The sequence below is a fragment of the Clupea harengus genome, chromosome 14 (genome assembly GCF_900700415.2).
Source record: "Clupea harengus chromosome 14, Ch_v2.0.2, whole genome shotgun sequence".
NCBI classification, from domain to species: domain Eukaryota; kingdom Metazoa; phylum Chordata; class Actinopteri; order Clupeiformes; family Clupeidae; genus Clupea; species Clupea harengus.
Window position 1 is genome coordinate 22,834,610 of NC_045165.1, and position 24,124 is coordinate 22,858,733.

General features: G+C 48.8%; 1 protein-coding gene across 11 annotated transcripts in view; it reads right to left on the reverse strand.

Annotated features, from left to right (window-relative positions):
* Positions 1 to 24,124, reverse strand: part of meis2a (Meis homeobox 2a) — an 82,351-nt gene that overhangs the window by 22,597 nt on the left and 35,630 nt on the right. For 6 of the 11 annotated variants that reach the window (XM_031580826.2, XM_031580824.2, XM_031580822.2 and 3 more), the window contains one exon: positions 22,567 to 22,712. In XM_031580826.2, coding sequence (XP_031436686.1) covers positions 22,567 to 22,712 — 146 coding nt within the window. Of the gene's footprint in view, positions 1 to 22,566; positions 22,731 to 24,124 lie in introns of all 11 variants that reach the window. The other 5 variants (XM_031580816.2, XM_031580818.2, XM_031580815.2 and 2 more) reach the window with 2 other exon arrangements.

A 24,124-nucleotide genomic window follows, 5' to 3' on the forward strand; every position in this document is an offset into this window, starting at 1 on the left:
TTTGTGTGGCCGAGATGATAATAGAAAACAAACAAACAAACAACCGTGTGGAGACTGAGTGTGGGGCGTAGGGGGTAATGAAGTACTGAAAAGGTTGTGGTATTGTAGACAAGGAAATTAGCCTGGTTTAGCCTTTTTTTCACATAATGCAGATTTTATATATTTTATAGCTTTACTGTGGGAATAAAGAGAATATGCTTACTCATGACCTCCACCCCACAGAGACAGGGAAAGAGAGACAGTGTATGTGTGATAGATAGAGAGAGTCAGGAAGGCCTCTACCGGATAGTAAAACAAGTTTGTCTCGCAAAAGTACATCCAACAATCCCCTCAACACACACACACACACACACACACACACACACACACACTCAAAGACACACGCAGCTTGTACATTTCCAACATAGCATGCTTCTTTTCTTGCCAGCAAATTCCCAGAATGGGTAAAGCAATTGGCAGAGTGAGAGCAGATAACTCTTCTCCTCCAACATCTGAGCAACAAATACACAGGGGCTGTGTACCCCCCCCCCCCCCCCCCCACCAGCCATCCCCGGTGCCTTATTCCTAGCCACAGCTGGCTAGAGCTCCACAAGAAGACATTTCTCTCAAAGGTCCCTGGTCACCAGGAGTTATACCTGAAAATGTAATTCCCCAACCGGAGACACAATGATACTATTTGTGTCAGCTTCAATATGCCAAACATGACATGATGTAAATGGCAGGCCTTGGACTTATTCTCCCCTTGTCTGCCTGCCTGCCTGCCTGCCTGCCTGCCTGCCACGAAGCATGACAAAACAACAGTGATCGCCAGTGACAGATGTCTTTAAGAGCTAGATTAGGAGTCGGCTCGCGCCCCTTAACGAAACAAACGAGACGCTATGTATTTTTTTTCATTCTTTATGAACACACACACGTACACACACACACACACACACACACACACACACACACACACACACACACACACAAAGACACACGTGCGCTCACATGTTAACACCTCCACAAAGATTTATTTCAGAGGCAATATACTAATCCTAGCCAATTTTAACAGAAGATCACACTCAAACACCATGTCATTGCCTGGCCCACCACATAAAAAGATATTTGTGTGTATGTGTTTGTTTGTGTGTGTGTGTGTGTGTGTGTGTGTGTGTGTGTGTTGGAAATAAATAAATGAATCAGCCACTTCTTCTGATGGATCTTTAATCCAGCGTATAAATATACTCATTATGGGCTGCGAGTAAACTGTTTTTAAAGGAGGTGCAGTGGGTATTAAATATAAGGCTCGTCTTGCTGTGAAGAAAATGACATGTTCACTGCCCCCATTTTAATTAAAGGCAAGAAAAAAAACCACGGGTCAAGGAATGCACTAAGTTAATGACAAAACAACCGACCAATTGGACAAATATTGAACTCCGGCCATGGAAAGGGGATTAATCAGATTTCTTCTTGTGTTTGCTGTGGCTTTTAATATGCTAAAATCATTAACAAAGAAAGATGATAACGCTTACATAGAAATACATTTTTTGATTGCAAGGTGCTGACATTTCTTTGGCCTCGGTAAATGGCTTCAGGTTTTTTTTCCCCTCTTCTTTGCTCTTTCCTCAGTGGGTGCCTGTACATGCCTGTGTGTGTATTACAGTGTAAATCTGTAGGTGTGTGTGTGTGCGTGAGTGAATACGTTTTTTTTTTTTTTTGTCTTTTCATCCCTGGACAACAACGCATAATGGGAGCAGTCCTTTTTTATCTTTTCTTCCTCTCCACCCCACCACCACCCCACCACCCCTCCACCTTCAACCACTCTGCGTCTTGGCTTTTCACATTAGCAATGACCTCGGCAGCTATGCTGTTTTCCAAAAAAAAACACCCACTAAAACGCATTTTCAGCAGTGGTACAGGTGTGTGTGTGTGTGTGTGTGTGTGTGTGTGTGTGTGTTTGGAGTGGGGGTTGGTAGCCAAGGAAGGAGGGCCAGGACCAGACTGGAAATGGGAGTTAGTCATTTACATTGTATTAAGGCTTCTCGGGGCCACTCGGGGCCCGGTGGCGCTCATCAATCGCCAGGTGTCAGGCCCGGCACAGCGGCAGAGCCCAATGATAAATATAGCGGCCGACGGCGAGGCTTGTCCACCACCGCCGCCGCCTGCAAAATGGATGGGCTGAACAAACAAGAAAGATGTCTCATCAAGGAGAGTGAGGATGTAAAAAAAAAAAAAAAAAAAACGCTGGAAAAAACGGAGAGATAGAGAGAGCGAGAGAAAGGGAGGGGCTGGAGAAAGAAGGGAAAAAAGGCCTGAGTAAGGAGATTTTCCCCCTGACCACAGACATGATACTAAAAAAAAAAAAAAAAAAATCCTATTTCATTCTGCTAGGCTTCCATCAGCTTTCCCGATGCACGTTACAGTAAACTCGCCCCCATCTTTCTTATATCCCCCCATCTCTCTTTCTCTCTGTCATTCTTTCTCTCCCCCACTCCTTCTGTTTCACCCTCTCCCATTCCCTCTTTTATTGCTGGGACTGTGGGCCACCCACACTTTGCACTGATGCCTGGCTTAAGCACCGCTCTGAAATTGCAGCCACAAAATGGAAAGCTCTGCGGTTGGGATGGTGGGCTGGGAGGGGGGGTGTCTGGGGGAGTGCTCGGCGCACACACTAAACACGGCCACTCCGGTGACCAACATGGTGGCACTACGGCATTGGTGAGCACAGCCCACACACACACACACATCAGGCCATGGCCATGGCCATCTAGATCTATAACACTCCCTTTAAACGCTATTAAGGCCTTTGCAATATTGAACAGCCTGTGGGAAAATGATAAAAGAAATATTTAATAAGAAAGCGAGCGTGGGTGAGGATGGGAGAACTGTAGGTAATTGTATCTACCTTATTTCCTTGTGGTGGTGGTGTGTGTGTGGGGGGGTGAATGACATGCTTACTTAATGGCTCAGACACAAACTTACAGGGGGGAGAAATCAAAGAAATGATTGAAAATCTCCGCCGCTCACTTTAAATTGAATCAATAGAGAGAATTACAAACAGCCAGACCAATATCCCGGGGAGCTGATTGACCACAAAATGTAAAGGAGTGCAGTCTATAAATAATTAGGCCCGAGAAATGAGCAGCTTATTTTATTGCAGAGGCCAGCGCTCGGCCTCAGATCGAAACAACTCTGTTAATTACGAACAGGGCTGTTAATGGTCCTGGAGTATGGTGCACCCGCTACTGCGTCTATCACATGCACACACACACACACACACACACACACACACACACACACACACACACACACACACACGCACACGCACAGGCACAGGATGTTTGCAGGCAGATCCCGTGGGAGAGCAGAGGATGGATCACACATTGCACAAGTCCATGTGGGGTGTTTTATTTCCTTGTGTGTGTGTGTACGTACATGTCTGTGTATGCTGTGTGCATATACACTGTGTGAATGTGTGTGTGTGTTTGTGCGTGTGTGCTCTCTCGGCTAAATTACAGGGTGTGATACTCTTCTCTGCCTCCCGGAGTGTAATGGCCCCTGTAGAGGCTGAACTTTTGCAAGCGGAGCATCTCCCACCAACCCCCCCTACCCCCATCCCACCCCATCCACCCTCTGCCTCTTCCACACCCCTCCCCTCCCCTCCCCACCATCCACTCATCCCCCCAACCTCCATCTCCTCTTCCACAGCAGTCTGCCTCCTCCTCCTCCTCCCTCCCCCCACTCTCTCTCCCTCTTTCTCTCTCCACAGCCAGAGCTGACCACCTCGCTGATGGATGACTTCATCAGTGCTGGGCCAGACGGCCATGAATTAAAGACATGGATCAGAAGGAGGTGGGGGCACTGTGTGGATGTGTACGTGTGTGTGTGTGTGTGTGTGCGTGTGTGTGTATGTGTGTGTGTATGCCTGTGTTTGCTTTTCAGTACATATATATATGTGTGTGTGTGTGTGTGTGTGTGTGTGTGTGTGTGTGTGTGTGTGTGTGTGTGTGTGTGTGTGTTTGCCTGTGTGTGCTTTTCAGTACATATGTATGTGTGTGTGTGTGTGTGTGTGTGTGTGTGTGTGTGTGTGTGTGTGTGTGTGTGTGTGTGTGTGTGTGTGTGTGTGTGTGTGTGTGTGTGTGTGTGTGTGTGTGCGTGCGTGTGAGTGTCTGTCTATCTTTGTGCGTGTGTCTGTGTGTTTATGTGTCCTGCAAGCCCATTCCATGCTAATGAATCCCTGGAAATTACAGGGCTTAAGCCGTGTGTGCCCCGCTAACCTGCCAGAGACCGCCGCTGCTGCCGCCTCTGTTTTGATGATGGTGGAGAAAAAGGCAAAGGAAAACGCATTGTTTTCTCTTTTCTCTCCCTCTCTCTCTCTCCCCCCTTCTTTTATGTTCCTTTCGTTTATTAAAGCCATAAACCTTTTTTTCCAATTATAATAAAAGAGGCTCCCCAGCTATCTGTGTGGTACGTTTTTTAAATATTAAATGACTGTTGGTCTACGAATGCTGCCCTTACAAATGGCCCCGCTGGTGTCTTGCTGGGACTTCTACTGCCTGTGCGCTATCAACAAACTCTCCTGGTGTTGTGTGTGTGCCATTTCAAAGTTTCATCCCTTCCAATTGATTTGAATCTTGTTTGTCTCTTTTGTCTCAGTTTCTTTGAATCAAACTGACAAGAGGTTATTAATAATGATCGCAATCCAAATAAAAACAATCAAACGCTGGCGTGACATTTTAATATGTATTCTGCATACTGGGGGAGGAAGATTGGCACATTTTAAATATAGATCCGGCGCTGTTAATAATATTACATTTGAGCTTTCCATTAAAGCCCTATTCAGACAGATGAGCAGTGTTAGGTCTTATTGATGTGACTGATTTGAATATGACAAATATATAAATATGCCATTTCAATATTAGAGCAGTGATTGATGACTGATGACCTGACAATGTGTTATTGTGGGAAGAAAAACAAGAGTGTATTTCTCACTTTTTGGATATCTAAAATGTTTAGATTATTCGGCAAATGAAACCATTGTTTTCGGAATCCCAAACGAGCTGTGAGTGAATTTGACGCTAACACTGCTGCAGGCTTTTTGCTTTGAAGGTCTGGCTTTAAGTTATAACCACAAGACAAGCATATCTTAAGATCTAGGGGGAAAAAAAACATTGTTTGGGCTTAAAGAGCAAGGTTTGGCACTTTGCATTCCCCTTTCACTCCGACTCTTTGTGTGTTTGTGTTTGTTGGGGTGGTGGAGGTTGTGTGGGAGTGGAGGGGTGGTGGTGGGCTTGGTGTTTTGTGTTTTATTTTCCTAGGGACCAAGCTGCTTCCTGACAACAGGAAGAAAACGAACAAGAATGCAACATGACTCAATGACTCAACCTGCCAGCAGGGCAACCTCAGCCTGCTCCCAACAACACACAGACACACACTCACTTACACACACACACACACACACACACACACACACACACACACACACACACACACACACACACACACACACACACACACACACACACACACACACACACACACTCACATTCACTTACACAGACACACACACACAGTATCACACTCTCACAATTATGTACAAATACGGTATAGCACGTCAGCGTCAATAAAAAGAGATATGTGCCATTACATACACGCCCCCTCAATGTGTAAAGGCATTCATGCCAGCAGTACTCCCACACACTCTCTCTGTCTCTCTCTCTCTCACACACACACACACACACACACACACATACACACACCTTTAAGTCCCTTACAGCACACATACGCACACACATATCCATACACAGAGATATACACACAAGGCAGCAGAATCATCTTTCCTGGAGGCTGCAGCACTCTGATGGACAACAGAGCCACAATTAGAGTGTCGGGTAGGACGCTGCTTCCTTCAGAGGTAAAAACCGTTATCATTTCTCCCACTTCAAAGAGACCGCCAGCCATGCAGAGCTCTCTTTCTCTCTCTCCCTCTCCCGTTCTCTCTCCCCTGTTTCCCTCAGTCCCTGGCAGGACTCTCAACAGCCCCCCCCCCTCAACAATCGCTGGCTGGCCTCCTGCTCTCGGCTCCTGGCCCGCAGCCAGATGCCTGTTTGCTCGACACCATTAATTTATGTTCACTGGAGATGGTGCAAGGTTCGAGAGCAACTTGGACTATCAATCCGCCTGCCAAACTCACTGTTGCCCTGCAAAATGAGGGAAAGGCATTTCTAGAAGCTACGGGGGTGTCAGCAAATCAGGGAAGGGTTTTTTTTTTTTTGCGGTGAGGGTGGGGTGGGTTGGGGGCATTTGAGGGGCTCCCTTCGGATGCCCAGGAACAGGGGGTATAGACGGTAAACATCCAGGAGCTCCCACAGACTCCCAGGCTTGTCTGAGAGGGGGGGGGGGGGGGGGGGGGGGCATGAGCCATGAGCCAGCAGGAACTCTTCCAAGAGGAGACGCATGAAGAAAGATGTCTCAGTGAAAGGTTTCCTATGTGCTTTTACATAAGGGCACCCTATCTCCGTCTACCTATTGCCTTCGCCTATCAAAGTGAGTTATACTTTCCTAATGAGGAGTTCACGCCCAGGCAGTAAAAATGTTCTACTTGGAGCGGCTCTGCAACAGGGGCTAATATCAGAAAGGGAGAACATGCACTGAGAATGTACTCTGAACCGGCAGCCAACACCTTTTTAGGTAGTGACTAAGCCTAAGTGGTGTTGCCAGACGCCAGTCGTGGCATCCAGTGCACCGCGATGTTCAGCCAGGCCATAAGCCTGACCCAGCTCTTTGGCAGAACCATCAGCCGGCCTCAGCCCAGAGCAAGGGCGCACGAGAGGGGTGCTCTGGTAGGGGTGAGTGTGTGTGTTGAGCAGGAGGGGTGGGGTGGGGGGGGGGCAGAAACTTTGTGACGCTGGGACAAAAGCCCCCTCTCACTTCTCCTTTGTTTTTTTTTTCCTTGTCTGTTTCATCCTTCAGACCTGGGCTCAGATGTGGCCCGCAGCCATAGAGATGAGACTGTTTAATCATCAGATCGAGTTCATGGCTTCTCTTTCCACCGCGGCCGCCTTGCTGCTTTCAAGGGGGGGAATCTGATCTCTGTGTCCTCGCACAGGAGGGGTAGGGTGGGTATGGAGGGTTGTGTGTGTGTGTGTGTGTGTGTGTGTGTGGAGTGCCTTTCTCTTGCACGGGGCCCGCTGGCGATCCACAGCACACTCAACTCAGCTTAGTCTCAACAAGCCGGCTGCAGCTCCCTCTCCTCTCTCCTCTACATGGTTTCAGCTCTATAAGCTGGGCCCTACAGGGCAGGAATTTGGGCTTGTTTTTTTTTCTCCACTCCTCTTTGAAAAACGTGGTCCCTCATTTTGTTCTGGTGACCAGTTACTCTACATCACAGAGCATGCTAACTGCTGGCTGTCAGCACAGACACACACACACACACAGAATACACTATGGAAGACAGGAGCAAATCCTGTTTGAAAATGTTGGCAGCGCACAGCCAAGTCATCTGAATTAGAATTGAGAGTTTACAGGCCAATAAATGAGGTGTGGGATGAGAGTGCTCAATTGTTCAGGACTGCGGTCAAACTCAGGCCAGGGGCGCAGAAGTGAAAGGGAAAAGACCCTCCTTTCCTGGAGATTGGCGGCGTCGTAACCTGGCCACTTGGCCCCTATTGCCCACCATAAAGTCATCTATAGTGCATTTTGGAGCTAAATTTGGGCTGGTGCCTTAGATAAACAGCAACGCTAATTTAATGGCCTGCACACACATTGTAAAGCACCGACTATCCAACCAAATGGGTCGTGTCTGCCTTGAGCAGTGACTACACAGACAGACGGACAGACAGCAGAGGAGAGCGATGAGGGAGAGCAAAGACAGCTGATCAGGCAGAGAAACCAGCAGGCAAACCTACAGGGGAGCCGACAACGCGAAAGCCATCACCCTTGGATAAAACAATAATGCAATTTGGCGACAAATACCGAGAAAGAAAGGGCAACGACGCATACAGTACGGTTCCTCGCGCAGGCCTGTGGTGAGGCGGAGTACTTTCGTCACAGAACAGCGGCGTCTCCCCCTCCGTCTGCCCGTGTCTGAGAGGCCTTGATTGGACTTGATGGCATTCATGAGCAGTGGACCCCAAACCTCACATGGCACATTCATTAGACCATTAGGCATCTAACTACCTCTGAAATACTCCCACACATTATCTACCCCTCCCCTGCTCCCCTCGCACACTCTCACCCCCAGGGCTCAAACTTCTCTGTGCCGCACTTTAATATATTTTGTCTGTATTGAGGAGGGGGAATATAGGGCTATTACATACCACTGACTAGAGTGAGCCTGGAATCCCCCTCTTCCAGGCTGCTGACAATGCCAGAAACAACAGTGTCGCCCAACATGCAGACGGCGAAAGCACTTGACTTGGCCTCTCTCTGTCTCTCTGTTTGTAAAGACTAGAAGGGTAGCCCCATTCCCAAGAAGTCTTTCTCATTGTTGTGGGCTGATAATGCTTAACTTAAAGGCCTCGAACAGACCGAGAATGGGGCTGATCCTGGGTCTTTGCACAGGTTAATTTATGGAGAAAAAGACAGCTAAGCTAGACCCAAAGAAGTGCCCCTCAACGGCACTCTGATGTTGAAGTGCTAAGCTAATGAGCAAGAGTTCTAGCAAACATAAATCGGACCTCTTTTTTTCCTCCCAGAGCCACGACTGCAAGAGGACAAACAAAGAAGCCCTGAAGCAAGGCTATAATGTCAAGAGTAGTTCACATTATACCAACAAATTCGCAAGAGAGACAGATTTCTTTAAGGTCAAAAATCAGAGCAAAAACAACTTGGAAATTTAGCCATTAGCGTGAGGGTGTAGAGTGGCTAAGCCTCTAAACAGCTGCAGGGGCCACTTCCTGTGGGTTAATGATGCTAAAAATGTAGAAGTCAACCATGTAGACCATTTAGCCAGCTCCCTCAGAGGACTAAACAATGTTTCAGCGGAGACCAAAGTGCATGGCTAAAGAAAACCAAACCTCTGCCCGCACCACGGGAAACTTCCATCTGTGTGAGAGAGGAGGTTTCTTGCCAAAAAAACAAGAGGTAAACCACTGAAATGAACCAAGAGCTTATTCAAATGCACATGCAGGATGTCACCGTGACGACTGAAAGACTGAAAGAGAGCCAAAACCTCAATTCCTCATCGCCTCATACCTGAAGTGTCTGTTTCTTTAGGAAATACCACTATGTCTTTGTGAAACGCACGTCTTCCACGAAGTGCTATTATCTCGAGCGAGCACATCAAGATCTCCTTTCACTCCCGAGCACCCGTGCAGTCTGTGGCTGTGAACTGACAAGTGCCCCAGGGACCAAGAGATACTTGATGTTCCAGGGACCAAGATGCAAGTAGACTTTAAATGGCTCCAAGAGGTGTAGAGCCAGAGAGGAGCAGTAGGGTTTTAAGCAATGCAATAGCGGCCTTCTTAAGTGCATTCCAGCGACCTCCTCTCTCCCCGTAGTGCTCTTCTGCCCAATCCTGCCCCCAGGCTCACCGACCCCTGACCCCCTTGGCCCGCCTGACTATAGGCTCCTCGTTTGTTACTGGCTTTATCCACTGACAAAGCAGGCAGGAAGTTGGCAGCAGCCCAACAGCCCCATGGGAGGATGACCATCAGCTAGCTCAGCTTACTGCTTATTAGAGGACGGGTGGAGGAGGGGGGGGGAGTGAGTAGTGAGGGCAGAATCAGAAACGTGGCTGACCTTTTTTTTCATGCCAACAGTTTTCCTAACTAATGAAATGCAAAAAAAAAAAAGCCTGGAAGCTACAGACGTCCCCCTTCTCCCCGGCTAACCAGATCAGCAACGCGTGTTAGCGGCAATCAGGCGGGCATCCAGGGAAGTGGACTCCGGGGAGAGCAGGATTGAGTTTGAACACTGTGTGTCTCCTCTCTGGCAGAATACTCCACCGAGCATGCTGACATACTGTATCACAGTCACTCTCAGTCCATAAAAACTCCCTAAATTAATGCTCGGTTTTCCCACTGTGCCCTCTCGTAAAGTTGATGAACATTTCAGTCTTAAATCTACTGGTGCATTTTTCATGATGGTCTGCTCCCTCTCTATCTCTCTCTCTCGCTCTCTTTATCTCTCTCTCTTTCCTACCTCTGCTATAATCTTCTTTACATGGCAACCTCTCATTCTTGTCTTGAACCGTGACTGTGAAAACAAAATGGTGAAGAAAAAAAAGAAAGGATTCCTCGTTGAGATTTTTTCTTTCTTTCCTTTTTCTTGATTGACCTCAGCTAAAAACAAGAGGCCACATGCTCTCCATACACTCAGTTATACACACTAGCACACATGCAAACAGCAGATCAGAGCCCCATGCTCAGTGGACTCCAGCAGCCTGGGAGTGCAGGGGAAGGTCATTAACCTCTGGGGCTAAAGCACAGGGCTGATGGCTCCCTGGCTCTGGGACTGTTGACAAGCGTCTGTGTTCTTTTCAACAACTCGTTGAGCCAGTACCCCCCTCCCTCCACACACACACACACACACACACACACACACACACACACACACACACACACACACACACACACACACACACACCACTAGTGGCACCTCCTTCCCATCTCAGGAATGTAACACAACCGCTCGCTGAGGTAACCCTAGCCCCTCCCTCTCTCTCATGAACTAGACTGGAGGTGTAAGACAGCTGTTGTTTTTTTCCCTTCTCTCTCTCTCTCTCACTCTGTCGCTTTTGCTCCTTCTCCATACCCTTCTCTTGCCCACATCCTGTACAATAATTAATGAAGCAGTTGAACTAAAAAGAGTAGACTTTGACCAGCTGAGCCATGCACACCTTTTTTTTCCCCAGTGAAGATACTTAGCGTGCAAGCGAAGGAGAATTTTGCTAATGACTGTACTTCTCTCCCATTAGCACGCACATGTCTCCCACTCTTAATCTTGGATCTTTGGGGCCTCTGAGCGTAAGCTGCTGTCTCCTCCTGGATAGGGCTTTGGTGTTTTCTGTCTTCTTTCTGCAATATCCCCCCCCCTTCCCCAAATTCCCCTGCTCCCCCTTTTATTTTCAGCTCTCCCAGTGGCCGGGGGTTGAGGGGCCTGAGCGGCCTGGTGATTGATGGTAATGTCTCAGGAAGTCGTTTTTTCTGACTGGGCCCTCCTGCCTTTCAACGAGGCCGCCAGCAAGGTGAACAGATCACCGACGACTTTTAACTCTCGGCTCTGCCCAAGTCCGCCCGGGTCTGAAGTCCCCTGGTTCAAACGCGGCAGTGAGGACAATGAGGCCAGTCACCAAACAGATGGAGAGAGAGACAGACAGACAGAGAGGGAGAGAGAGAATAAAAAAAGAGAGAGAAGGATGATGGCAAATGACGCCTCGATGACTCTAGAGAGGAACAACAGTAGTTTTTGGGGGACTCGACGAGGGAATAAGGGTTTCGCTCCACCATGTTGTGGTAAAAACCCCAACTGCGGACATCTTGAAACAGATTTTCAGATCACTCTAATTCAGTTTGGGATGGTTCTCTCCCGACTCCATTACTGTCAGTGGTTACAAGGTCCATTATAGCAATTACGATGCAGTTCTAACACTAGGAATGCTACGTGCTGGAATTGCTAACATCTGCCTGGCTAATTCCATGTGTCAGAGGGTTGTCTTTGCTTAAACGCACGTCTGTTGCAGTCACAACCAGGACTATTTTTTTTACGAGGCACACTCTACATTTATTTACTTAATTCTACTCAAACTGTGCCTTAAAGAGATCCCCCTCTGTTTGAATCCAAATAACTTAAAATGATCCGTGAAAAGCTCCCCTTCCCTTTTTCCATAGGCTTCATTACTTTTTAATATCAGTGCAGGGAAAGAGGGAAAATGGCATGGAGATAATCAATGGTAGAGAGGCAGTAGGCCATTAATCTCCCCAAAGGATTCCATTTTAATATACACACTTGCATGGGCAAACAGGGGTTCTGCTGTGCGCATGTGTCTGGCTGGATAGGTCACTTAATGAAACAGTGAGCCCCCCGCTCTCCTCCGAGGATTTTCCCCCTCAATGAAAAATGAGTCTTGAAAAACTAGTCTCTGCACAAGGCCAGGAATGGATGGCAGTGTTACACTGAGTTCAGGGGAGGCTCGGAGTCAGGCAGGTCCCATGTGAACGGGCTGTACAATGAAAGCACCAGGCAGGAAATGGCGCGACCAGCGGAGCAAGTCCCCATGGAGATGTTATCAAGGATCCCCTCTAATGTGAACAGGAGTTCGAGCGATCAGTGAGATGGATATTCAAAGATGGAGAGCTCAGACATGAAAACGTGCAGAAAGAGAACGGGAGAAAAAGAGGGAGAAAAAGACACCTGGGTTGAACAGGAAGGTGGAGGTGGTGTGTTTTTTTTTGCGGAGTGGGCAGTGTGAGCTGACCCCTGGTCAGGGTGTCCTGTAACTGGAGCTCAATGCTGGTGCTCTGAGCCCCAGGTCTGAATGCGCTAAACAGCCACCTGAAGACAGGATTAGCCATTGTGACCCATCCCCAAAGGTAACAGAGATACACAGCGGGAACAGTCCACATGGAGAGCTGTAATGTACACTCCCACTGTTGCGGAACATACGCGAGGTGGATGGAGGGACTGAACTGAGGTCAAGAAAGAAAGGGACTGAATGAAAGAGAGAGGGAAGAAACAAGATCAGACGACAAGAAAAGACAGTAAACAGAGTCTACGGCAAACGTGGGGGCGTCGTGGATCCCAAATGGGACAACAGTGTGATGGATCATAAGCATCAGTCTGGATGAAGTTTGTTACAATTCTGTTTTTTTTTTTTTTTTGTAATGCGAGACAAAACAGCATGCCTAAGAGGATTGCAGGTTGAGGGATAGAGTGACATACAAGCCCTGGAGGTGGTAGAGATTTGTGCCTCTATGGAAATCAGCTCCTGTCACCGCGCGCATGATTCACCTCTGCAAGAGCGCGTAGCTCTGTGACGAATGAGCAGCGCTTCATTTGCCAGTGATTATGCGGGTTGCTGGCCCTCTAAACCTCCTTTGAACTTGTAATTGCCGCTGGTTTTAAATAATGAACATTAAGGGGGGAGATTCGGAAAAACTGTGGATAATTGCAGGTTTTTCCCCCCTTTTTCTTCTTCGCACTGGAAGAAGAGGAAGAGGAGGAGGAAGAGAAGACAGGGAAGGAGGTTCTGGCTGGCGAGGCGTGTGGTGTCGCGCCAGGCCTCTTTATCTAAATAATTGTAGCTGCTCGGTTCATGGGGGCTTTAGCTAGGGCTTTTTTGTGTGCAAGCTGTAGCAGCCCTGGGGATTTGAGCGGGGGGGGACTAGCGCGTTCCCGATCAATATTCACACAAGATTCACATCTGGAGCCAAAGCCTGCTTCGGTTAGATTTGGGTTTATTTTTTTCTTTTTATTTGATTTTTTTTTTCTGGTCTTTCTTTCTCCTTCCCTTTTTCTCCCTGTCATCCTAAGCATGCCTATTTTTGATATAGGGTGGCCTATCATATGCACTCATCTGTGTAGCCTCACATGCTCCCACCAAATGCGGTCACAGGGAACTAGGTTCAAAGCTGGGGATTCACAACAAATGACACACACACACACACACACACACACACACACACAGCGGCTGGTGGATCCATGGTCTCACACAAAGCATCGCAGGAAATCCTGGTGCATTGTGTGTGGGTCGGGTTGGTTCAACATGCCATCAAAGTGGGTGGCTGAGAGGGGAAACCAAAACCAATTTGGCCACTCTTGCCTCTGTGTTTGATAGTGTACACTAGATTGACAGATAGTGTACACTGCGTGTGGAGATATGATATCATGCGCCATCGCAAGTCTCCAGTGACACGGTTAAGTAACAGTGCAGTGCAATGCAGAGTAGACAGCGGACCCAGAGGGGAGAGAGGTGTGGGGGAAATACTGGGAACCCTGCTGTGCAGACATTCATCTCTGGAACAAGCCCAGAGAAACAAAAGGCAGAGAAAAAAGGGGAAGGGGCGGGTGGGGTGGGGTGGGGGTGGGGAGTGGGGAGTGGGAGAGAGAGGAAAAGAGAACAAAATCGCACAACAACAAAATGGCAGAAGTGGGATTTGCTGGAGCCAAAGTCCCATGACAAACCAAACAGAGAAACGGAGTCTGTTTTTGATTTCTGCTCAGTGCAACTCCCCTCTAACCTCCTCCCTCCCCCCCCCAACAAACACCCCCTTCCCCTGTCCACCCCAAACCTAGCCTTGCTACTTCCATGTCTGTGCTGTTTCTTTTTCCCCCTGCATTTCCCTTCTCCTGGTGTGAGATGAATATCAAAGGGCCTGAGCTGTTTGTAGGCCTCCAGCACATCAGGCCATCTCCCTGGGATGGTCTCAGATCCTGCGTCACAATACCAAGGCCCCTGATTAATGGGCAGGCGAGCACACGGCCTGCACTGCTCTCTTCCCAGAACCCCCTCTGGCATGGCATGAGGAAAACCAAGAGGAGGGGAGAGGCAGAGGGAAAGGAAGAGGAGGAGGAGGAGGAGGGAATAGGAGGAGAAAGGAGGGGGTGTGAGAGAGAGATAGAGCAGACGCTGAGGAAAAGCCACCCCATGAGAAGCCTTCAACCTTTCCTCATAGAACTCGGAACTGGACGTGTCCACAACAACATGCCACACTGCCCTGCCAAACCTCTGTCTCTGTCTCTGCCTCTGCCTCTCGCACTTGCTCTCTCTCAAAGACACATGACAGGCTTCCCTTTTGTCAATTACATCACCACCAACAAGCAGAGGGCTTCTTTGGGTCTCTCTGGAGTTCCTGCAGTGTTGAGGTTTAAGGGCTGCGGGGGCAAAGAGGGGTGCGGGGTGGGGGGTTTGTCGCTGGGGGGGGGGGGTGCTGCTGGAGGAGCCTGACGCTCAGGGCTGGAGTTTATAAATCTGACCGTCTCGGCAGGAGCCTCCTGCTCTGTTTGGCTTCCCCGCAGGGTCACGGCACACGCAGTCACCTCTTACACAGCAGCGCCCAGGCTCTCCGTCTGCTTTCTCCTCCTCTTCTCCCCGCCTTCCATAAAAATACAAGCACCCCTGTGAATGCTGCTGGTCCGCCTCCTCGTCATGGCCGTGACTGGGCCAGCACCGGCTCACATAAGAGAAGCTAGGAGTTAACAGTGGAGAGGTGGTGGTGGTGGTGGAGGGAAAGACACCGTCAGGCTGAGAGGAATTATAAAAACCAGGAATTTTACTCCTCCTTCCTTTTGCCGCTAGGCTTGGCATGTATTTTTCCTTTTTTTCCTTGGCTGCCTCTCTGGAGTCTCACACCACTTAATCATCTCCAAACAGCGTGAACGTGCTGTAAACATACCTTTAGCGGGAGCACTCATTTCTGCTAGTTCATTAAACAACAAGTGTTAAGATGTGAACAGCAGGGAGGGTGGATATTTAAAGAGGAGAAACAGCTAGGGAAACAAGAGTGAGCCGGGGAGGCCCTTTACAATTGCCTGTGAATTACAGGTGCTATTAAACTAATACACACAGACAGTACACACACACATACACACACACACACACACACTGACATTAGCAGAAATGAGGCACTTACTTAGAATCGCTGGACTTTGTGAATAAAGAGGCTAAAAAAATCCACAAATGCCAAAACAGACTCAGAGCGACAGGCCCTTCTCTCTTTGCCATCCACACGTCTCCAAACCGCACTCAAGCATGTTTAAGTGGGCCTGAGTGCCATGGTGGATCCCCCCTTTCAAGAGGAACTATGACAGATCGCGATTAAAAGAGTGAGTCCATCTGATGTTTCGGTGCGAAACAATTCATGGCTATTACATCCTAATACCCGCCTACAGCTTCGGGAGCTGCTTTTGGGGAGTTATAGCGGCACGCAGCCTGTAAACATCACAACTGCTCGACACAGGGAATTACTGTAAAGGCTTTGACATTCAATGCAAAGGTTGATGTGGCTTCACATATAATTATATAGCCCCAAAGAAAGGAGGGTTACTCGATACGGGCTTGTTAGGTTACAGCGTGCCTCTTTCCCCCTCCCAGTCGTTGAGGAAAGCCACTGTTATTCACATTAAATGGATTACTGTTTTGGTTTACACAAAGATTGATAAAAAGTAAGCTCTTATATCTTTTCAAAAGAGTTCCTGGTTCTTTTGCAGTGGGTAGCAAGGGTCTTCCAGCAGCAGTTGCTCCCAGTTCTGCAGTGTTGACTGCTGGTTGTGGGAGAGGAAGTGAGAGCAGATGGCAGACAGGGATGACATGCATCCATGCTGCAGGGGCGCTGGGCAGCAGGCATTAGAACGTGCGCTTCTGACAAAAGCCCCGATCAGGCCAGGCCAACCCCCCCCCCCTTCTCTCAGTAATTACCCAATAGTTCACCGACTCCCAAAACACATAGCCACTCGCTCTGCCTCCACCACTGCCGGTAATTAGCCCAGCTTAGCAAGCCCCTCATAACCAACTCATAAACACGTGTGTGTACATAATTACGCTCTTTTACAACGGAGCCACAAACATAAACAGTACCACATACGCCACACACACACACACACACACACACACACACACACACACACACACACACACACACACACACACACACACACACACAGACACACACACACACAGACACACACACACACAGACACACACACAGACACAGACACCCACACACATGGGCTCGCACACAAACACATCGCTGTGGCGGCTGAACCGAGCTGTCGCCTGGGTTGCCACGGGTGACTGGAGAGCTGACTTCTGGGCTGGGAGGCAAACGAGCACATGACAGATTAGTGTGTGGGCCTCCTTCAGCCCTGAACCCCGCTGACCTCTCGGCGAAAACCTTCCAACCCCCTACCCCACCGGCAGAACCACACAAAACAACCTCGCTGTGGCCTAAATGAAACCACCGCCCCATGAATGCCAGAGAATATTACCAAACACAGCAAGGCTGGAGACATTCTGCCGTGGACCAAAACAAGAGACATGGAGAGTAGAGCAGACCATTTCGAAACACGTGGATGGGAGAAATATGACATGAGGGTGCAGTGGGGGGGGGGGGGGCAAGCTCAGAGAGGGTCTGCAACCAAACAGGGGCATGTGAGACAAGGCGGGAGCCATGTGTGTATAAAACTGTTAGCAGATGTGCTCCACTGGCTTAATGGCAGTGGAGATGGAACAATACACACGGATTAGAGGCCAACACACAGGGCTTGGACAGAGCAGGGCAAATGTTTAGTCTACTCAAACAAGCCAGTGTCTTCTGAGGCAGGCTGCGAACTTGTTTACTGGCCCGGAGCAAACATCCGCTCCCCCATGGGAGCCACGCCTCGACCCACCTTCATGACAATGACAGACCTTGTTTATTTCGTTGTTTTATTCACTTATGTTATATGTTTAAGACAAGGAACCCCTTTCTGATGCTCTCTCTTCCCATCTCCCTCACGCTTCCTCTCTCTGAGGGATTGACCTAGAGCTGACATCCTGTTATCAAGGAGACTAATGTGTTGGTGGAAGTGGCAAGCGGTAGCTGGCGTCCATCCCCGCAGTATCTGCCCGGCGGTAATGATGTTTGAGGTGAGACCTGCTCATCTGCTCACGGACCATCATCTCCATTATCCTCCACTGCAACCACGGCCTCGCCAAGCTCTCGGCTCAGGCACTTACGGCGGGTTGGCTTCCACCGCTATCCTCACACCCTAACGTTAGCGCTGCCCTGGCTAATGACACATAAAAAGGGGACGGGGACAGGAACATGCTTTCATTTAGAGGCTCGGAATGGAAAATAATGTTTTAAAAATGTCATAGCTCACACCTCCGTAATGCGTTTGCCGGGCGGGTAATGTCCTAAATTGATTGGTGGAAGCCGTGATAGTGAAAGCTATGGGCTTTAATTGTTAGCCGGGGGCGCTCTGGTCTCAGAATGCTACCTCATCGTTTGTTCATAAGTAGCACACGTTAGTGTGTTATAAGGCTCTCTCGCTCTCTTTCCGAGGCCTTGAGAAAAAAAAAAGGTATAAGGGATATATCACTTCCTTTTCAATGACCCCTGGGGAGCAATACACCTGGCTGGGGACTTTCACAACTTGGCCCCCCTCCCTTAGCGGCCTGGGCTGCAGGCGGCCTCGTCGAGAACCTGAGAGGTTTGATGTTTGAAAAAAAAAAAAGCTAAGAGCTACCTTCCTTCAACGCTAACCCACCTCCCCACCACCACCTACACCCCACTCGAGCCAGCGTGCTTCGAAACTCATCCAGCTTCAGCACAGGCCTCCTCAAAGGGGCCTATTTATTTGGCTTTGGTGTTTGAAGCTTTTGCGTCAGTGAAAAGGCCGGGGCGAGGGCCTGGAGAGGTATCTTTGTATCTGAGTGCTTCCTGTTTTCATTGCAGGGCCGACCCCAGTCTTGGCAGAGGCGAGCAGGGGGTTATGGTGGAGGGAAGCCGGGGGCGCCAAGAGGCTAATTGAGAGAACCAGGGGTTTGTCTGCGGCAAATGATGAGGCAACCCTCAGCCCCCCGAATCGCCCCTCCCTGAGCAAAAGGCTGAGTGAGGAGTTCACGCAACCTCCCCGCCCCCCCTAGCCCCTTATCACCCATCTGTGTCTTTTCACTCCATTCCCTCCTCCATCTCTCCCTCCACACCACTCCGCCAGGTCTGAGCAGAAACATCCACAGCGCACTCAAGTTTACCTTTCTGATAACATAAGCTCCCTGTAGTATAGAGAAGCTTATACCAACAGTCTGGGATTTCCCTTCCTCCAAATGGGGTTGGAAGACGTCCAGAAACTCAAGAGTGGAGGGGAGGCCGTCTTGGGCCCTCCGGTGCCAGGCTCGGGTCAGCTGATCTGCATGACAGTTTGCCAACTACACGCGGGCATTAAGTGACGCCGGGGGTCAAGCGTCATGCTCGGCGTATGGGAGCCTTCCAACGGGGCGCAAACAGGCGATATCAATGGCTGCGTAATCACGTGTAGTCACATCCAGCCTTCCCTCTGAGACTAGCTGGTAGATGCCAATTGAGGCCAGATCTTTTTCCCCCCGGAGACAATGGTTTCATAAAGAAAGGCGCTCTGAGATTTCTCCCAGGAAAAGTGTGAGGTCAGGGCGAGTAGGGGAAGGTTACAGAAGGGGGAGGAGCGGGCCAAGTTTTTTTCCTGCATTATGCCCAATCTAAAAGCCAACAATTGATACTGTTGGCCTTGTGTTGTTTTTTTTCAGTGTGTGAGGGAGCGAAGAGGTGGTGGGAGGGGGAGGGGGGGGGCAGTGTCCTTTTGAGCCTTTCAGAATAGGTGACAAAGGCTGGATGTTGAGAACATATGTAGGGAGACCCCCGCAGCTCTGGGGAAGAGGAGTTGTGCGGCGGCCGCAGGTTTTTGAGCCCGCTCCTTTTCATGGCTCCGCGGGGCTAATGAATGAGGCCAGCGGCAGAATGCTGCAATAGGGCCATTCAGGGGCCGGAGTCTGAGAGAATTCAGCCCCTCCACAAACGCATCTTGGAAAATGCTAAATGCGTTTGCTTCACAAATTAAAATAAAAGGGATGTGTGAGTGCAGTGTGTGAGTGTGTGTATGTGTAAGTGTGTGTGTGTGTGTGTGTGTGTGTGTGTGTGTGTAAGGAGTTGTATAGTGTGGTACAAGTGAGTAGTGGGGGATAATTCAATTAGCCCTCTTTTTTTCTAAGCAAATCTATATGAAGGTGGGTTAAAAGGGAGGGATTATTGCTTGTACAAGTCCAGCCTAGGCCTTTCAACAAAAGGGACAAATTAAGATTTGAGAAAATATCTAAAAGCAGGAGAGGCACTGAAGATCAGTGAAAGTGGGGGTTTTGAAAGCTGTACTTCTATGAATAAAAAAAACTAAGCAGCAAAAAAAAGAGCCTGAAAAACTCCCCCTGGACAGAAGCAACTGGGCTCTTTTCTCTCTTCTCCCTCTCTCTCTCTCTCTCTCTCTCTCTCTCTCTCTCTTTCCCTCTCGATCTCTCCATTTCTCTGTCTCTCTCTCTTGCTTTCAATGCAATTTTAAAACAATTCTAAAGAAAATGGGTGGAAAAGGCTGTGCGGAGGCCCAGTGAATGGCTGTGGTGTGGAGGGGAGCGTTTGAACTGTGAGAGGCCTTATGATGGGCATTCCTCCAGTCTCCAGGAAAGAAGCCTAATGATCCCCCAATAAAGGGAGACATTTTCTACTTGGTATGAGCCAACTAAATTAACCAGGAGGCGTGTGTGTGTGTGTGTGTGTGTGTGTGTGTGTGTGTGTGTGTGTGTGTGTGTGTGTGTGTGTGTGTGTGTGTGTGTGTGTGTGTGTGTGTGTGTGTGTGTGTGTGTGTGTGTGTGTGTGTGTGTGTGTGTGTGTGTGTGTGTGTGTAAAAAAATAACCACCATGGTAGGTGGCTCTGTGGAGGCCTCCAAATTTGAGATCTTTTTTTTCTTTACTCCTTTCTTCCACCTCTCTTTCCCTCTCTCTCACGCATACACACACACACGCACACACAAACCCCCCCCCCCCCCCACACACACACACACACACACACACGCACCAAGCAGTGGTCTCATTTCAACTCTGAGTTGGGAAAAAAAGAGGGGAAAAAGCTCCCAGTCTTTCTCTGTTTCTTTGTACGTCTGTACTCCTCTGCCTCTCTCTCACTCTTTCTCCTTTTCCCTCTCACACACTCCCTCGACTTGCCTCCCAAATTAAGCCCGTTTTGCAGGTTGTGTGAAAGCCCCAGCCAAGGAGATGTAGCCTGCAAACAGCTGTGAAGTCATTTTGATAATGATGAGAATAATAAGCGCATGGCAAGGTTCAGGGCGCGGGCTGTTGCAGCTCCAGTACCCCTGAATAGATAAAAGTGATTAAACCCCTCCTGATTATCCCTGACCAATATGTAATGGATTTGCAGCCCTTTCAATTAGGCCGTATTTGCCAGGGCCCTCATTATTTTGTCTTTGGTTAGGTAATCAGGCCCAGGGCAGGGCTCCGCCACGGGAGCGGCTTTGGGCAGGCTGGGTGCCGGGGCTACCTGACCTTCTTAAGAGCACGGATCACTGGGGTGGCTTCCCTAACCCAGCTCCAGCCCCCACAGTAAAGCCCCCCTCCGGCATGCCTCCCTCCACTCTCTCTCTCTCTCTCCCTCTCTCCCTCTCTCTCTCTCTCTCTATCTCTCTCTCTCTCTCTCTCTCTCTCTCTCACCCTCTCTCTCTCTCTCTCTCTCTCTGTTTCTGTCTTAGGCTTCCTCTGGCCGGGTCCACATCCACATCCACATCCACATCCAGAGCAGCCGTGTGCTGAGGGAGCAGCCTGGATGACCACCTCGCAGCTGCAACCTGACCCTGTCCAAATCAATACATCCCCGGGCCACTGAGAATGTCCTGACATCAGAGAGGGCAATGGAACACGACTGCCCCCATACACCCCACCCCCCACTCTCGTTTTTGTGTGGCACACCCCCCACCATAGAGACACGCACACCCAAACACACACACACACACGACCCCCCTACACCCCCCACCCCACCCCAGTTATGGCTGTGTGGGCCCAACAAACTCGCCAAACTGCATGTCCCTCTCCTCTCCACTGACTCCTGACCTACTGAGGCATCACAAGGACCCTCCCCACTCGTACACATACATACTCCTACACACACACAGCATGCACATGAATGCACACACACGCACACACACACACACTTATAGCATTCACTTGAATGCATACACAGGCGCACACACACACACACACACAGGGGCACATTTGAACATCCAAGGCCCAGCCTCCACCCACACTTAGAGACATTCGATCTGGTTTGATTCACGGTTGTCTAATGCGGCTTAATATTTCATTCTGTACATCCCCTTGTCTGTGGGTTTAGGTTTCTGAATGTACAGTTGTCAGATGGGATATGGGAGAAGAGGAACCAAACAAGTTCACAGAGGCGGGCCAGGTCAAAGCAATGCTTCTTCCAGCTTCAATGTCAGACAGGATATTTTTGAAGCTCCCCGAATAGGAATATTAAAAGAATAAAACTGAACGGCAGACAGCTATTGGGGAGCTTCCGGGATCATCTGAACAAAAAGGGTCGTTCCTGACTGTTTTACAAAGAAGTGGCATCAAATGTTCATGAGGTGCTGCACTTTGAGCTGCGCTCCCGACAAATCGACGCACCACATTTTGACTAGTGCTTTTACCTCTTTGACCAAGTTCTGTGAGTCTTTTTAAACTGCACTGTCTCTTTTATTTTCCAAAAGTGAACCAAGTAGGGATGAGCACAGCACGGATGCATAAACTGAATCCTGCCACATAAAGCGAATGCTATTTAATGCGATACTACATGATTTACCATAATATGAGTTTCATTCGAAGCTAACTCATCTACATAATCAGTCATCTTAGCCTGGAAGCTGACAAATGATCAATGCCTGTCAATGGCAGAATCAAAAACTCAAGACTTGTGTCTCTTAGATATGGCTGATCCTCAGATTTGCTGCATACATGCTTACTCACTGTGTGTCACAAGCGTGTGCTGAGTGTTGATGTGTGTGTGTTTGTAAGAGAAAGACAGATGGAAGAAAGTGAGGGAGTGAGAGAAGAGAAGAGAAGACTTGAGACTCACCGTGAGGTGCTGGAAGAGCCATGCCCGCATGATGTTGGTGGCGACCTTGGGGAAGATGCCTCGCTTTTTCTGCCTCTTTTTCTCTTTGTCCGGGTCGTCGTCGTCACCGGTGCCAGGCGAGGCCACACTGTTGTCTAGGCCGTCTCCTGAGCGAAACGAGGGGACTTTAGACGCAAGACACACACATAACACACACACACACACACACATACACACACACACACACAGCACAAAAAAAAGCTGCTACCCACACAACTGATAGCTTTCAAAACACCAAAAACACATTGCACAAACTTGAGAAGCTGTATATTGTAACAATACTATTTGCTTATTGCCAACATGTATAAAAAACCCTACTCGCTCAGAAAGGCTTGTTTTTTTTTGGTGGGGAAAGAAAGAAAGTGATACAAAAAAGAGTAAAGAGGAGGACTAAAAGGGTTTCACTTTCAAGTAGCGAGGTAGGTCGGGCTTATGTCATTAATTCAATTTGATTTGCCAGCTTGACGTAACGGAATAACTTCTTTTGTGAGAGACGGCCATGTCTGAGGGTGAGAGAGGGAAAGAGAGAGAGAGAGAGAGAGAGAGATAGAGAGAGAGCCATGCCAACCCAACGAGTTCATGAGCAAACCAAAAGAAGCAAATAGACACACAGACATAGATAAATACACACGCCTTACTGAATACTGGACTAACACAATTGAGTAGGGTGTGTGAATCAGAGTGGGATATGAGTGGAGTTGGTTCATTGTTGCACTCCGATGCTCATAATGGACCAAAGTCTGCCTCCTTCACCCCCCCACACACGCCATCCCCCAGGAACACCCCCATACTCCTAAGCCCACACAACCCCCCCACGCCCCCTTTCGCTGTCTTCTCTGCTCACAGATTTGCATGACAGGGCAGTGTGGCCTCCTCTGCATTAATGTCCACTGGCCTTTGATATGAGGACGAAACGGACGCATATCAAGGCAGGTTGCCCTCGTTTCAAGCCCCCAGCTCCCATCTCTCGGCCCTCTCCTTTCTCCCTGACTCTCCCCTTCTCCGCCATTAATTGTGCATTAGCAAAAATGATTTACTTTTAACAGTCATAGTTATTTTTTCTTGCCCCCGGGCAAAAATGCCTTGAAAGCCTTCCTTGAGGGCATCTAAATTATGTATCTGAAAAACTCCTCCACTAAGGCATGGCAGGGCCTCGACATTCTGGAAAATTCAGACTCGCATGTCTTCCTGTTTTTGGGGGGACATCAATCACAGGCCCCTATACAAGCCATAATGTTGTATAAATATTTGAACTAATAATATTAAAAAGGAGTGGAAAGGAGAAAGATCCGACTGGTGGCGTAATCAAATGCAAAATAAATGAAGAATACAAGGACAGAACTCTTTTCTTTCGCTCTCTCTCTCTCTCTACTTTTTGATTTTATTCCCTTGTTTTTTCTCTCTTCCTCCTCCTTCTCCTCCCCCCTTTCTCTCCCTCTCTCTCTCTCTCTCTCTCCAGTTCTGTGTTTTGCTTCCACATCATTAGTGCAGAGGCACACAAGAAAAAAAAAGAAAGAGA